Source organism: Ambystoma mexicanum, chromosome 5q, assembly GCF_040938575.1.
Source record: "Ambystoma mexicanum isolate Mex_15411 chromosome 5q, UKY_AmexF1_1, whole genome shotgun sequence".
Taxonomy (NCBI): Eukaryota; Metazoa; Chordata; class Amphibia; order Caudata; family Ambystomatidae; genus Ambystoma; species Ambystoma mexicanum.
In genome coordinates, this window is record NC_090933.1 from 1,132,349,654 (window position 1) to 1,132,365,440 (window position 15,787).

At 46.9% G+C, this 15,787-nt stretch overlaps 1 protein-coding gene across 1 annotated transcript in view; it reads right to left on the reverse strand.

Annotated features, from left to right (window-relative positions):
* OC90 (otoconin 90) overlaps positions 1-15,787 on the reverse strand; it is an 885,360-nt gene that overhangs the window by 766,534 nt on the left and 103,039 nt on the right. Inside the window, exons 3-4 of the mRNA XM_069621643.1 lie at positions 13,274-13,348; positions 11,560-11,619 (exon numbers count right to left, since the gene is read on the reverse strand). Coding sequence (XP_069477744.1) covers positions 11,560-11,619; positions 13,274-13,348 — 135 coding nt within the window. The remainder of the gene's footprint in view (positions 1-11,559; positions 11,620-13,273; positions 13,349-15,787) is intronic.

Consider the following 15,787-nt stretch of genomic DNA (forward strand, 5'->3'; position numbering starts at 1 on the left):
AAGCTTCCTCAATGTCTCGTTCCATAGATTGTAATATTTTATTATTTAGTCTTGTTGCTTTCTCTTCGGATTTATGCTTTTCTCTTTCAGTTGTCTTGAAGATGTTATCAATAGCAACTTCCTGTTTCGTTCTTGGATGGGGCAGCCTTTTTTTGCCTATGGCCCTTTTTCTTCTGTCTTCCATAGTTGCAAACTCAACCACACCACTTGGGTTTCCGGCACCAATTCGGCCGTCTGTTGATATTTGCGTTTCCGGTGAAGCATTAGCAACAATTCTCTTCCATGCCTTTCCAGGTCCGCATGGAAGATCTTTCAAAAGAGCTAGGGCGGCATCGTCCTCAGAGTCAATGGATACAGTTTCCCTCTCTTCCTCATCATCAGAGGGTAGAGCACCTTCGTCCACATCATCATCTATTTCATATCTGGACATGTTTAATAGGTCTTTCATCGTCACAGCCTCATCTCTTTGGTCAGAGCGAAACTTATTTTCTGCCTGTGGTTTGATCTTTTTGGCAAGGTCAAGCTCAGGTCTTTGTTCGTCCGGCGGCTTATTTTCTGTCTGAGACTTGGACTTATTATCATGTGGCACCTTCGGATTTTTCATGAAATTAGGCTCTTTTGCTGATGGAGTGGCACTATTCGTTTGAATTGTCACATTCAATGCCTTCAAATTTCTTAGAAATTTACATGAATTTTTAGCATTTGGATTCTTTGTTTTTCTCTTCATTTTACAAGGCTTGCTTTGAACACTCTCTCAAGCTTTTGTTATTTCCAATGCCTTTTTATCTTTATCAAAGATAGCATAACTTTCTTTTGTGCCATTTGGCTCAATTTCGTTCTCCTGTGAAATAATGCTTTTTCTTGGCGACAAAGCATCAGAGATTCCGATTCTTGTTTCCTTGGCACCTTTTACGACGTCAGGCCCCTTTTTTATCTCGTCCTCGGCAGCTTTTTCTACCACCACAATCGGATTTTCAAATATCTCTCCATCAGCATCTCTGGAGGGAGTTGAGGCAACTGTCAAGTCATCTACACTTCTTTCTGCATTCAGTTCATATATAGTTGCATTGGTGTTGGGGGTCACAGACCAACAGCCACTCATTAGCAGATTCCTGAACTGCTATTTGGCTTATATCTATGCTCCTCCGATCAGTTCTCACGTTTGCTTTAGATAACTTGCGATCATCTCTTGGATCTTCAATCGAACATTGCGTATCTACTTCTTTGCACACACCTATTTTCAATTTTTTGTCTTCTCCCGCATTTCTTAGAGCATCTCACAGTATGTTAGCTGTCATCTCATCTTTGTATTTATCTTTTTGTAGTTGCAGTTTCAGTTCTTGTAGGTTCATCTCCAAATTGATCATTTTGGTATTGACGAGAGCAATCAGTGTGTTTTCGTCTCTATAGCTCTCGTTAAATTGTTCATAGATTTTAGCCAAGGGAGTTATTGCAATGGCAGTTGCCGACATTGAGTTAGGTCTTAATTCATTCATTATGGTTTCTGTCACCTCTTGAATTAATTTTCTTTGCACCACGTCTTTAACATTATCCTTTAGTTTAAAAGCATTCTGTTGTCGCCTCGGCTTATGTTTTCTTTGTTCGTGAGGGGAGCTAGAAGATGTATCATCTGAAGAGGTGTTTTCTGTCGTTACTTCTATATCAGAATTCCAGTGCTTTGCTCTTTGTTTGATAGTACCAGGCTTTTTGTCTTTATATACCTTAGGACCTCGCTTGGGCCATTTCTCTTTTGCGAGCAACAGATCACTGCCATCGGGCTAGAATCCATTTTTCTTCTTTTAGCCACGTGAGATCTTATCGGTGGTATATCATTATTTATGCTTACATCTTTTTTTAAGAGCAAATCATTGCCAGTTTCAATTCCAGCACGTTGTTCCAGCCGCTCTATAGCAATAATGCCACAAGAAGCTTTTCCTTTCATTATTTTGTTTCCAAACAGCTACTTCCTCATTGCGTGTGTTAACTTTATCATTCATTTCAATAAGGACCTTGATTAACTGATCAGCCACAGCCACTGAGCTGCACCTCTCTTTATTGGTGGAGCCCTCAGGTTCACGCCAGATCGCTACGTCAGGCTTAGAAAAGTAGAAGTAACACATCAATCTACCCTGGCTAGCAGTGGCGTCTTCAGGAATCAAATTTAATGGGCACTTTGAAGGGGCTACAGGCAAAAGTAGGGGGCACCTAAAAATGGACGATGCAAATGTTTTCCTAAATTGACATTGGCGGAGCAGCCGAAAGTGAACATGGTGAGGTAAATATGGTGCGTTTCTACAGCACAGTGTTTGGGCAACGTTAGATAAAAGACATTTACAAGCAATCCTTTAGGAAAAATATATATTCGAATATTTCTGATGCCTGGGCGTCACCTATAAGGATAATGCCAATTATGCATCATAGTTCAGTATAAATGACACCAGTATTAATGTTGTGCCAGATATCATGTAATATACAGCTTTGGGTTTGGAAGTACCAGAATATAACAAATAGTTGGAAGGTGTTACTGATAAAATGCCAGGTTACTTCAAATATACCTCAGTGTTGCTCAAATGATGCAGGATATTGTCTTTTCAAGGTCACCCGTGTTGCCCTATTACAGGCAGTTGCTAATAAAAGTGCTTAACTGCATGGGGTAATATTTAAATACACTATGGCTCTTTAAAAATATGCAATGTTCAGCACAATGTGCCAGCTTGCCAGTTAAGAATAGCCTTGCCAGTTTCAAATAACTCTAGTTAATCACAGTCAACACAATGCCAGTTCCCAGAGTGTAATACCGTCCTTGCCCAACCCTGCCCAAGTATGACATGTTCTGATGTAAGTGCAGCCTCAAATCCACCGATAATTTCATCATATGCCTGTTCAGCCACCATATGTAATGTATAGCCTTGCAAGGGCTTCAGTAATATACCACGTTCATCTTCAAATGCCAGGTCCAAACTCAAATGATTTAACAACATCACCACTGAGAGCTCAGGCCCCATACCTAGCATCCTGCCAGTCCATAAGCCAGAGAACAAGCCCCATACCTGGAATCCTGCCCCTCCACCATCCAGAGAACAAACCACATATCTCGGATCCTGCTCCTCACTACCCAAAGCACAATCCCACACCCGGCACCCTGCCACCCCACCATCCAGAGCATAGGTCCCATACCTGGAATCCTGCCCAACACCACACAGAGCACAAGCCCCTTACCTGGAATCCTGTCCCTCTGCCACCCAGAAAACAAGCCCCATATCGGGCATCCTGCTCCCCACTACCCGAAGCACAATCCCACATCTGGCCAATCCCACATCTGGCACCCTGCTTCCCCACCACTCAGAGCACACGTCTCAAACCTGGCATCGTAGCCCCCACCACCCAGAGCTCAAGCCCCATACTGGCAACCTGCCCCCACCACCCAGACCACAAGCCCATACCTGGTATTCTGCCCACTCAGAGCACAAGCTCAATCCAGCCCCCCACCACCAAGATTGATAACCCCATACCAGGAGTCCTGCCCCACGACCGCCCAGAGCATAAGCCCCATACCAGGCATCCTGCCCCCACCACACAGAGCACAGGCCATATACCTGGCATCCTGCCCCCCCACCACCCAGATTGGGGGCTCCATAGCTGGTATCCTGCCCCTCCACAACTGAGAGCACAAGCCCAATGCATGGCATCCTGCCCCACCACAGAGAACACGAGCCCAATGCATGGCATCCTGCCCCACCACCCAGAGCATAAGCCCCATACCAGTCATCCTGTTCCACTACCACAGAGAGCACAAGCCCCATGCATGGCATTCTGCTCCACCATGTGACTGATTGAATTTATCTAGGATCTAATAGAGAATTCTCTCTTTCCTTTGGTTTTTGTGTCACTCTCTCACATTGAAATTCTACAATACCTACGTACCAACTTATTATGTTCAACCATTGTCGCTTTGAATGTTGGATGACGTGGATATGTTACATATGTCCAATGAATGCTGACATTATCATTATATCTTGTTGATTATTGATCACTATGGATTGTCATAATCTCTGAACATGTGGAATTTGAATCTCAATTTTAATTGTGAACCATTGGTTACCAGAATGTTGCCATTTGTGTATTTAGACAATGTATTGTAATTGTCAGACCTGCTAGAGGATTAAATAGGCCCTGATGAAGGAAACTCATGTCCAAAATGCATTGGCCCTATTATGCATATGCGCAGATAATGAGAAAGATTACCTACTTATGAATATGATTAGTGAATAAACTAACACATTATTTGAAGAACGGAATAATCATTGAATGTTTCAAGGAACTGAAAGCCACATAAGTGGATACTGGGAGTGCAGCCCACACCGCTGGCTTCATAGCCACGGTCCTTCTTTTACTATCCTGCCCCACCACCCATAGGACAAGCCCCATACCTGGCCTCTTGCCTGCCCACCACCCAGAAAACTAACTCTGTACTTGGCATCCTTCCCCCCAACACCAAGTTTGCAAGCCCCGCATCTGGCATCCTGTCCCACCAGTACCCGGAGCGTAGACCCCATATTTGGTATCCTGCCCCCCTCCCATAACACAAAAACCATACCTGGCATTTCCCCCACCACCCGGAGCACAAGTCGTTTACCTGATATTCTTCCCCCACCACCCAGGGCCTCAAGTCCCATATTTGGCACCCTGTCCACCAAGAGCAAAGTCCCACACCTGGCACCCTGCCCACCCACCCCCTAGAGCACAAGCCCCATTCCTGGCATCCTGCCCCCTACTATTCATAGCTCAAGCCCCATACTCACCCTCCTGCCTCCCCACCACCCAGATCATAAGTCCCATACCTGGCATCCTGTCCCCCACCACTCAGACCATAAATCATATACCTGGCATTCTGATGCCTGTCACCAAGATTGCAAGCCCCATACCTGGCATCCTGTCCTCACCACCCACAGCACAAGACCCACACCTGAAATCCTGCCTCCTAACCACCCAGCCCAGAGAACAAAACCCATACTTGGCAACCTGCCCCCCACCACTCAGAACACAAGCCCCATACCGGGAATCCTGCCCACCACCTACCAGGCCACAAGCCTCATACGTGGAATCCTGGCCCCACCACCCAGTGCACAAGCCCATGCCTGCCATCCTACCTGCCCACCACGCAGAAAGCAAGCTCTGTACCTGGCATCCTGTGCCCAAAACCAAGATTACAAGACCCACACTTGGCTTCCCGCCCAACCAACACCCAAAGCACAGACTCAATAGTTGGGTTCCTGCCCTCCCACTCAGAACACAAACCCCATACCTGCCATTCTCCCCCCACCATATGCTATACCTGCCATCTTGACCCCCCACCAACAAGATTGCAGGCCCCATACCTGTATCCTGTCCCCCACCACCCAGAGCACAAACCCAATACCTGGAATCCTGCCCCCAACACCCAGTGTGCAAGTCCAATACCTGGCATCCTGTCCACCCCCACAACCCAGAGCACAAGCACTATAACTGGTATCCTGTCCCTCAAGACGGCAAGCCCTATTCCTGGCATCCTGACCCCGAACCGCCAGAGCAGAAGCGGCATACCTGGCTCCTGCTGGTCCTGAGGAGTCAGCGAGGAAGAGCATTCCTCTTCTGTTCTATTCCCTCTTTCTCCATAGAGAGGTAACAAGCTGTTAGGGAGAATTCTCAAAAATGTGCTAATACCCTTCACCTTAGAGACCCCCAGCAACTTTGCTGGATTTTGAGCATTTGATTATTTTACCTGGAAAGAGTGTGAGCCTTTTTTTCCCACTCTTTCATGTATTTTGATGTGTGTTTTACTCTTGTGTTCTTTGATTATGACGTTTTAGGATAACTCCATAGGCATCGGTTCATGTGTGTTACACAGCACCCTCAGTGTAGTGACACAGGGATGTCTTTTTAGACTTCCCAAAGGTTTAAATACCTTCTCTGGGATAAACTACTGTTTCCCGGAGAATGTAGGGTTAAATTGACTTTACTAGTCTTTTTAAATTCCTAGACCCAGCAAACACTATCTTCCTATAGAGTGCTGGAGGGGTTATCTCGTACCCCATATGTCTGGAAACTCATGTAGCAGTCACATGTTACCCATTTCTATCGAAATGGCTGGTGGCAGTGGTTTTACAAAGAACTACCATGACGTTTCCCGACCGCGAACACCGGTAGCTAAAAATTACGGGAGCCATGTTTTTCAAGATGGAGCCTGAAGCCCCTTTGTTTAAACGGGGCCTGGTCTTCCTTATTCTCCATTTCTTTTTGGAAAGGTCCTTCTAGTGTTTGTCTCTGTGCGCCAAACCAGGTTTGGTCCCTTTGTTTCCATGCCTTTGGCGGCCTTCAGGTCTGAAGACCGCCTCTGACGACTGACGGTCTGGGGTGGGCAGGAAGGGAGGGAGGTGCCCGAACCTCCCTGTGATTAGTCTCCTAGGAGACCCAAATGCACTCTGGCCTGATTGGCTGGCTGACTGTCTGGCAAGGACAGCCACCCTACTGGGTGAGTGGCAGCTAGGGTGGAATGAATGGGAGAAAACTGTTTAAAAGGCGAGTCTCCTGGACTGGAAAGCAGAGTCGATCACTGGAACTAAAGTACTGAAGACGATCTAGAAGAGGACGGCTGCTGCAACTCCTGGACCGTTGGTTTGCCCGGTGAAGTCCTGCTGCAGGTCCGAAACGCCAAAGCTTCTTTCGACAGAGAAGCCCCTTCAAGGACGACTTCTTCCTTTGAGTTGGTGGGACCAATCAACTTGAAAACCACCTGGATACCATTCTCAGATATGGTTAGGATTAACCAGGGGGAAGGACATCCATCAGCTTGTGTGCTTGACGACAGCTACTCGAACTAAAGTGACTCAATTTTGCCCGCGTTTTCTGACAATCCCGTGCAGTGTAGGAGTCTAGCAACGTCCTCCCTCTTGTCCACACGACTGAGGCACAGGAACAGTGAGATCTGCAGGAACCAACGTATTTAGCTGCATCTTTTGCTTCACATTAAGGTACTGTGCCAACCTGATTGAGAGAACTCCACTCTCGCAGTGAAAGCTCGTGGAACTTTCCCAACTTGCAGGCCTAATCAACTTGTGAACTAACAAATGATTCTTTTTCGTACAAACTACTTCTGAGAACTTTGGCAAAGACTTTACCGTTTACTTCAAGAACTGCTCTTTCCTATCCAAGACACTAGCCCATTGACTTTAGCCTAGGCATATTGAACTCGAGTCCTCGAGTGAACTAAAGCTATTTGCACTGCCTAAGAAAGTAGTTTTGATCTATTGTGCTAACTTGTGCCTTTTACTCCCATTGAAAGTAACTGAAATGCCATTTTGCTCCTATTTCAGGGGAGCCTAATTTGTTCATAAACTTATTGGGTTGATAGTGAAGTGTATTTGTGTATAATATTAAGTTGCCTCCTTCTAGTGATTTTTTTCTATATGATTGTGTAATAAATTAATAAGTGTTTTACCAAGAACTCTTGAGTGTAAATGTCTACTTGAACCACTGTGATTGTAAGACCTTTGTGTAACCTCTTGTACTGCTCACATTGTACCTGCCCCCCCTGTACCGTCCCTCAATTTTACAGGGTAAGCATGCTGCACATCACAACTTTCCCTACCCCCTAGCCAGCTACCTGAACTGCTCCCAGCCATCATGGACCCGGTGCACATGCACCTACTAACATTGTCCACCTTGCACCGTTGTGCCCACGAACTGCCACATAATGTATCAATGTATAACCTGTATCTACTCAGCCACCTACCAACTACTATTCCTGCGCAACCTTTATTAATATCCACTGCGCCAGGTTCTTGCACTGCACTAGCATACGTATCCAGGCCACACCTGCTTCATATTAGCAACTTGCTTTTAACTGGCTTTGTTGTTGCCTGATTGAAACTGCCCATTTTTATACCTTATTAGCAAATTCGAATCTAGCCTTTGCCTATCCTGCTGTTACCTGATTGAAATTGCCCATTTCTGTACTTATTAGCAAATTCGAATCTAGCCTATACCTATCCTGCTGTTGCCTAATTGAAATTGACCATATTTCTACTTATTAGCAAATTCGATTCTAGCCTATACCTATCCTGCTGTTGCCCGATTGAAACTGCCCATTTCTGTACTATCCCAGCAATTTGAATCTAGCCTACGCCTAGCACTAAAAAAATTGAAACTGGCTATATTTTTACTGTCCACCGTGCTCACCTGCCTGTGCACAATAGATCCATCCCCAACCAAGCAGCCCAACTAACGCTACACTCCTAACTATGCTCCCTTGGCTCATTCTCACCATGTTCCCTTTTTGTGTTATGGACAACAACACACCATGTAGCAGCAACAGCTACATACCATACAATAAAGGATTAGCTAAACTCGGCTGCCCAAGACAACACCCCATCCCCTGTCCCACACCCTTCCTGCCTACCCTACCACCATTCCCACACACTACTCACCAATACCACATTGCAAATGTCAGCGACAAACCAGCTAACACCATACCCAACATTACCAACCCTACTAAAAAAAGACGACACTGTCACAAACCCTCCCAAGCCACAAGGATACCGCCCCACTACTAACCCTTCCTTCTCTGCGCACAACAGCAGACTTGGCCTTAGACTCCACACCACAACCTGGAAGGTGCCCACTACGCCCACGACTAAGGCCACCAATAAAAAGAGCGCTAATGCCACTAACATGGCATCCCTAAAAGGAGCACTACTCAATGTTAGATCCCTAGCTGCTCACCCCACCGAAATCGCCGACATTATCCTCTTAGCAGACCTCGACTTCCTCGGTACCACAGAGACATGGTTACATGAAGCAGCAGGACCCTACCTAACCCTTGCTATTCCTGACAAATACTCCATCCTCAGAGCCGACAGACCCAATGCTCGCAGAGGAGGTGTAGCATTCATATTCAAATCTTCACTCGACCTTAGATCCATTACATCCCTCCCACTAAAATCATGCGAGCACCTCACCATTACAATACAAACCACACCAAAGAGCTCAATCACTATGCAACTAATATACAGACCCCCAGGCCCCACAGGTACTTTCGAAGAAGACATTCCCTCTCTCATAGCCGAGAACTCTAAGCTCCACTCCCAAAACATCATTCAAGGAGACTTTAATCTAGGGTATAACGACCCTAACGACACCCCTGCCGCCTCCCTAGCCAATGCCTTATATGAGCATGACTTTACTCAAGTCATCACTCTACCCACCCATCAGAAAGGCAGAACTATTGATTGGGTCGCAGCCCATAACTGCAATATCACTTGCAAAGCCCCACAACCTCTGGTTTGGACTGACCATTCCCTCATACCATTCGACATAAACATCAACAACCCGAAACCCAAGCAGAGCCCCCACGCACCAGCCTGCCCGACTAGAAACAAGCGAAATATTACGGCGGAGACCATCACGCCACTGGTCCTCCCCCTCTTAAACATGATCCCAGCCACTGCTGACCTTAACCTCCTAGTTAACACCTACAATGACGCCATGACTACGGCCATTGACGCTGTTGCCCCACTAAAGCTACGCAAAGGCAAACCCAGAGCTCACCTGAACTCTTGGTGCACACCTGAACTCAAAATACTCTGAAAACAGAAGGCTAAGTTGGAAACCCTATGGAAAACAACTCCCTCGGCTGAAAACAAAACCAATCTCATGACCATCTCCTCCCATTACAAGAAAGAGATAATCCGCACCAAAAAGGAAGCTTACAATGTTAGAATCAACAATGCACAATCCTCCGCAAAAGAGCTCTTCACCATTTTGAAGGAGCTAGAAAACCCCAACCCACCGACCGACACCTGCGAGAAAGACAAGCCATGCTGCACTAGCATCCAAAATGCCCTGGCCAACAAAATTACTGGGCTTCAAACTAAAATCGAGGCCAAACGACTACAACTCTCCTACAATAACGACTCCACCTCTAGCACATCCACCCCTACCAATACTACACCCAGCTTCATGTTCAAAATGGTCACTATACACGAAGTCCAAAATATTATAGCATCCCTCAAACCCTCCAACTGCAAAGGGGATAGTTGCCCCGCCCAGATCATCAAAGATGCTGTGAGGGACCTATCCCCCTTCATCTCCAAACTTATAAACCTATCCTTCTTATCCAATTCGGTACCCAACAACTTGAAACAGTCATGGGTTCTCCCTCTTCTAAAAAAATCAATCCCTTAACCCTGCCATCCCCTCCAAGTATTGGCCTATCACCACGGTCCCCTTCCTCCTAAGAATCCTTGATAGAGTCGCCTACGTGCAAATTCAAGATTACCTAGAGTCCAATCAATTGCTAGGCCTGCGTCAATCTGGCTTTCGACCTCAACAGGGTACAGAAACTGCCCTTGTTGACCTTAAAAGTCAGATTAATGACATCAAGGACAAAAATAAAGCAGCTATCCTACTCCTCCTAGACCTCTCAGCAGCCTTCGACTTGGTTGACCACCAAATACTTTGCAATCACCTCTCATCTGCTGCCCACTTCTCCCCCTCTGCTGTCATGTGGATACAGTCCTTCTTAGCCAACAGGACCATGAGAGTCTTCTCATCTACGGCTGCCGCAGACCCCATCCCCATTACCTGAGGTGTCCCACAAGGATCTTGTGTCTCCCCCACCCTCTATAACATCTTTACAAAGCCTCTCTTTGATAAACTGGACTATCTGGGTGTCACCTACACCAACTACGCAGATGACACCCAGATACTCCTCACCATCACTGGCAACTACAACGACGACGCCATTAGGATCAACGAAATCTTCTCTATCATTCAGGTATGGATGGCCACACACGGCCTCTGCCTGAATGATGAGAAGACCGAGCTCCTCCTAGTCGGGTCTACCAATAACCTACTTAAACTCAGTCCTGACTACTCCAAGTTCATCATCAATGGTAACATCATCCCAGTTGTTAAAAACGCGAAAACTTTAGGTTTCTACCTCGATGCAAACACCAACCTCTCTAAACAAGTCAACTGTTTATATTGTACCTCTGTAACCTGTCAATGCAAGTGCCCTTTTACTCCTGGGTCCGGAGCGCTATATAAAATAAACAAACAAACAAACATTTCCTCTTGAGATAGGCCCGGCTGTTCAGCTCGCTACCACAAAACTGTGTAGTACAGACTTATACCAAAGGTTGGTTTTATCTTACACCTGTAGTCCTAATTGTATATGGTGGTCCCAGAGGGACCATGCAATTCTGCCTAGCACAAGCACAGCAACCCGAGTTCACACTTGCCTCCAGGGGTGTGGGGTACTATGGCGGGCACAACATTTGGTAGGAGAGGCAGGTGCCCCCTTGGCCCGACCCTAGGGACGCCACTTCTGGCTAAATAACCATTTCCGCAGCTTTTAACCAAATGGATCTTTCGACTTGATAAGCTCCTCATTTTCTCTCAGTCCGAGGTGTACACAAGCTAGATGTCAACCTACAATTTCCAAATGACCTTAAACTTGCAATTTTAGCTTTGTTAACTATGAAACTCTGTTGTAATGACATTTACATTTCTTTTACTTACCAAAAAATAATGTCACACTTTCCATATTTTTAAAAACACCATTGAAGAATGTAAAATTATCTAAAAATAAAAAAATGCAAATTGTTAAAAACTATATAACACATGGAAGCATGCAGACAAAAGAACTGCTCAAATTAGATGCTAAAGAGAAGTAGGTCACTTATACATTTGCATTCAGGTAATGGTGTGAGCCCCAGCAACTGTGATAAGAATGGTTTAATGGCAAATAAACACATAAGACTGGTTACACAATAAGTGGTCCTATCGCTTTTCAATTGATGTTTCCCATATATCATAGCTACCACCGCTATAAACGGTCTCCAATTCCCTTAAAGTATGCTACATGACTGATATCAGACCTTTGCAGCTCACCAGAGTGGTTTAGATAACTACAGGCATTGGTACAAGTGGGCGGGAGCAGTGTCCTAATTTTATTTATGAAGTTGATACTTGCACTTCAGTGCACTGCGCCGCGAGGGGTCTCGCTGCCGGAGCTACGACGTTCCCTTAAACAATAGACGCGGTTGTTCTTTGCTTTTCCTGACTGGGGATTCGAACCTGTGACTTGCAGGATCAGCCCAACCTCACATCACAGTGAGCTATCGTTGAAATGCTGGGTCGCTGTTAGTTCTTTCCGTGACCTGACCTTTTCCGAGCCCCTTCCCAAGCCCCATCATAGCCCTGCTCCCTCAGAAATCAGAATGTTTCCTTTGCATTTAAGCAATTTAATGTGAAAATACAGCACGCGCAGCTCTACGTGCAGTTAATGCGATGTTAATAAAGGTAATGGGGGTCGTTTAAAATGCATTTTGCATTTTCTTTCACTGTGTTTCTTTCAGCCTTTACACAGTGACAGTGGTGGAATGGAGGAAAGGCATAACCCTGGTATGGGGTTTGTATTGCGCACAGGAGGGGGGTGGGCAGAGGCGTTGCTAGGGGGTGGCTAAGGGGGCTATAGCCCCGGGTCTTTTGGCTGTAGCCCGGGATAGAAGCTCAGGGGATACAACCAAAAGACTAGCTAGCCCCGAGTCCCGACAGTCCCAACATTAGCCTAGCCCCCAATCCTTTCCAGAGCTAGCAACACCTCTGGGGGTGGGTGATGGGGTTTGAGGGGGGTCGGGCCAGCAGAGAACATAATCCCACTAATTTATTTTCTTACGCACTGACCACTGACTATAGGCCAATAGTTACGAATATTACAATGTACTCTGATAAATATTTGGAGGTCCACACGAATGGCCTGAACCTGTACAGCACATATGTTGCTGTGAATGCAGCCTGTAACTGTTGTCCCCCATCTGGTACCCTGACAACAGCATTGATTGGCACACGAGTGAGTTGGATGATTTAAAGCGAACCTCAGAACTAAATGGCCACTAGGTGGCAGTCTTACCCGTCTGCAACCTTTGGATCACAACATGTTTTGGTCTATGACTCCTATCAGCTGTAACCAGGGTGGTCAATGGTGAGTGATCATGGAGGTGATGGCACAACACTGCTGTCAAGCAGCACACTGAGTAGAGGGTCTGAAGCCAGAAACATTTATATTCATTTAGCATTTATTTCCTTGGATCAGGCCAATAATTCTAGTTATTGCCCCTAGCCCAGCTTTCACAGAGCAAATAAATATTCATTTCCAACAAATGGACACTGTTTATTCACATGATAATTAATTGCATATTATTAATATATAAACACATTTAATAGTACTTACTAATGTTACTTAGAGGCACGGTGGATAGATCTGGCAGAAATGGCGATGCTCCCGATTCCTGTCCTTCGACCTTCCCTGAAAGTTGCAATACAGAAGAAGTCAGCCATGAGTGCATCCTGTCTTCAAATTATGCGTTTATTTATTTTATTTATTGGATATTTGCAAGGCGCCTGTACAACAAATGGAGTTGCAAGGCGCGATAAGACAAAAGGGTGGGGATAGGGGGGGGGACAAAGGAGAAAGATAACAATAATGGTCCTACTAGGCCTTGTTACATTTGGATCGTGAAAGTGTAGTTACAAGAAGTGCGAGGGAGAGAGGGGAGTTGAGGAAGTGCCAGTCGCGCAAATGTGAAGTGCTAGGGTGGGAAGGGAAGTGCAGGGCAGAGAGGAGAGAGTGCAGGTGAACAGGGGGGGTGGAGGAGGGGAAGGGAAAAGGGTATAAGGAGCTAGACGAGGTCTAACAGGAGGCCAGGAGGGCAAGTGCCAGGGAATTGCATTGGGTGCAGGTCCACATGCTAAGTGCGCGGAAGGAGGGTGAACTGGGCGGGGGGGACTAGTGCCCTGTAGAACTCAGAGGGAACCTGGCAGGCAGTCACTGCAGCAGACAGGGGTGTTAGCAGGGGAGGGGGAGAGGGAAAGAAGAAGAGAAGTGGAGGGTCTTCAGATGCTTCCGGAAACATAAGGAGATCTGGCACAAGCCTCAGAGGGGCAGGGAGACCATTCCAGAGGGAGGCTCCTGCGGAGGAGAGAGATGTACCCCCCACGCTCTGCTTAGAGAAGTGTCTGATCTGCAGAGCGTTGGAGCTAGAAGACCAAAGGGCTCTAGAAGGGATGTATTTAAGGAGAGAAAGTTGAATGTAGCGGGGTCCCAGGCCCCAGAAAGCCTTGTGGGTGATGCAGAGGGTCTTGAATTTGAACCTGGAGCCAGTGGAGTGATTTTAGGGCTGGAGAGATGTAGTCCCTGGGCTTCAGGCGAAGGATAAGTCTTGCAGCCCTATTCTGGATTAGTTGAAGGGGGTGGAGAGAGGATACAGGGAGATCGAGGAAGAAGCTATTGTCGTAGTCCAGCCTAGAGAAGACCAGAGCTCTAAAGACATTGAGCTTCTGGGTGAAGGTGAGGAAAGGGAGAATGCCTCTGAGGAGGTGCAGCTGATAGTGGGTCTTCTTGGCAAGGTCCATGATGTGAGGAGCGAAGGAGAGAGAGAGGAGTCAAAGCACGGAGTTGACCCATAGAAGGCAGGCAGAGGGTAGGAGTGAGCAGGGTTCCCAATGAGAAGGGTCTCGGTCTTACTTGCATTAAGACAGAGATCATTGACAGCACACCATGCCTGAATAGCAGTCAGAAAGTCGGGGATGAGAGAGGAGGAAGAGGAGGCAGTAGCAGGAAGCTTGAAGGAGACCTGCGTGTCATCTGCATAACACTGGAAGGTAGGAAAGTAGGAGGAGATCAGGTGTGCCAGAGGGGAAATGTAGATGTTGAAAAGCCACGGCAAAAGGATAAAGCCTTGAGGGTCGCCATAGTTAGAGAGTGTGATAGGGGAGAAAAAAAGGGCCCAGCTGAACCTGGGCAGGACCAGTCAAGTGACAGGCCTGTGATGCCAAGGGTGTCACAGAGCCGATTTGTCATGGGTGGCATGATTGACCATGTTGGAGGCAGAGGAAAGATCAAGAAGGATAAGAATGGAAGGAGAGTTGGAATTGGGATTTGAGAGCAAGCCATCATGTGTGTTCAGTAGAGCAGTTTCTGTGCCTCTGGCTGCTCTGAAGCCAGACTGGTGGTCGTGGAGACAACCAACAGATTCCGTGTTGGATCAGTTGGGAGATGACCAGCTTCTCCAGGAGTTTACCCAGGAAGGGGGTAATGGTGATAGGGCAGTAGTTATCCGGGCAGGATGGGTCGGCAGTGGGCTTTTTGAGAAGAGGATGCCCAAGGGAGTGGAGTGCTTGAGGGGTAGAGGGAAGGAGCCAGTGGCAAAGGAGTGATTACAGAAATCGACCAAGGCTGGCACAAGGGAGGCAATGTTGTCCTTGATGGTTGTGGAGGAGCAGGGGAGCACCTGTTTGGAGGAGACTTTCATAGAGAGGATTTGTCTAGAGTCCTCATCCGGTGCTATGGACGAGAAAAAGGAGAGTAGGAGGGAAGGGTGTGGGGGGGGCAAAGGAGGCCTGAGAGCTGGAGAAGGGGGATGGAGGGGAGTAGAGGAGAGTGAGGACAGGATGCCCTGAGTTATGGTTGAGAAGTGGGAGGCCAGTGTAGTACAGAGGGCCAGGGGTGGGAGGGGAGAAGTGGAGACTGGAGAAGGATTGGTGAGTTCCTTGCAGATTTTAAACATTTCACCCATGTTGTTAGTGGCCCCAGAGATGCAGGCTTGGATATGGGCTCTCTTCTCTGAGGGGATGGCGTGTCTGTATTGCCTTTCGAGGATGTGCCTGATGCCTGCAACTTCTGCTCAGCAACTCTGCACTTGCATTTCAGAGAGGCTAGGTCAGAGTCATACCAAGTGTTGCACTT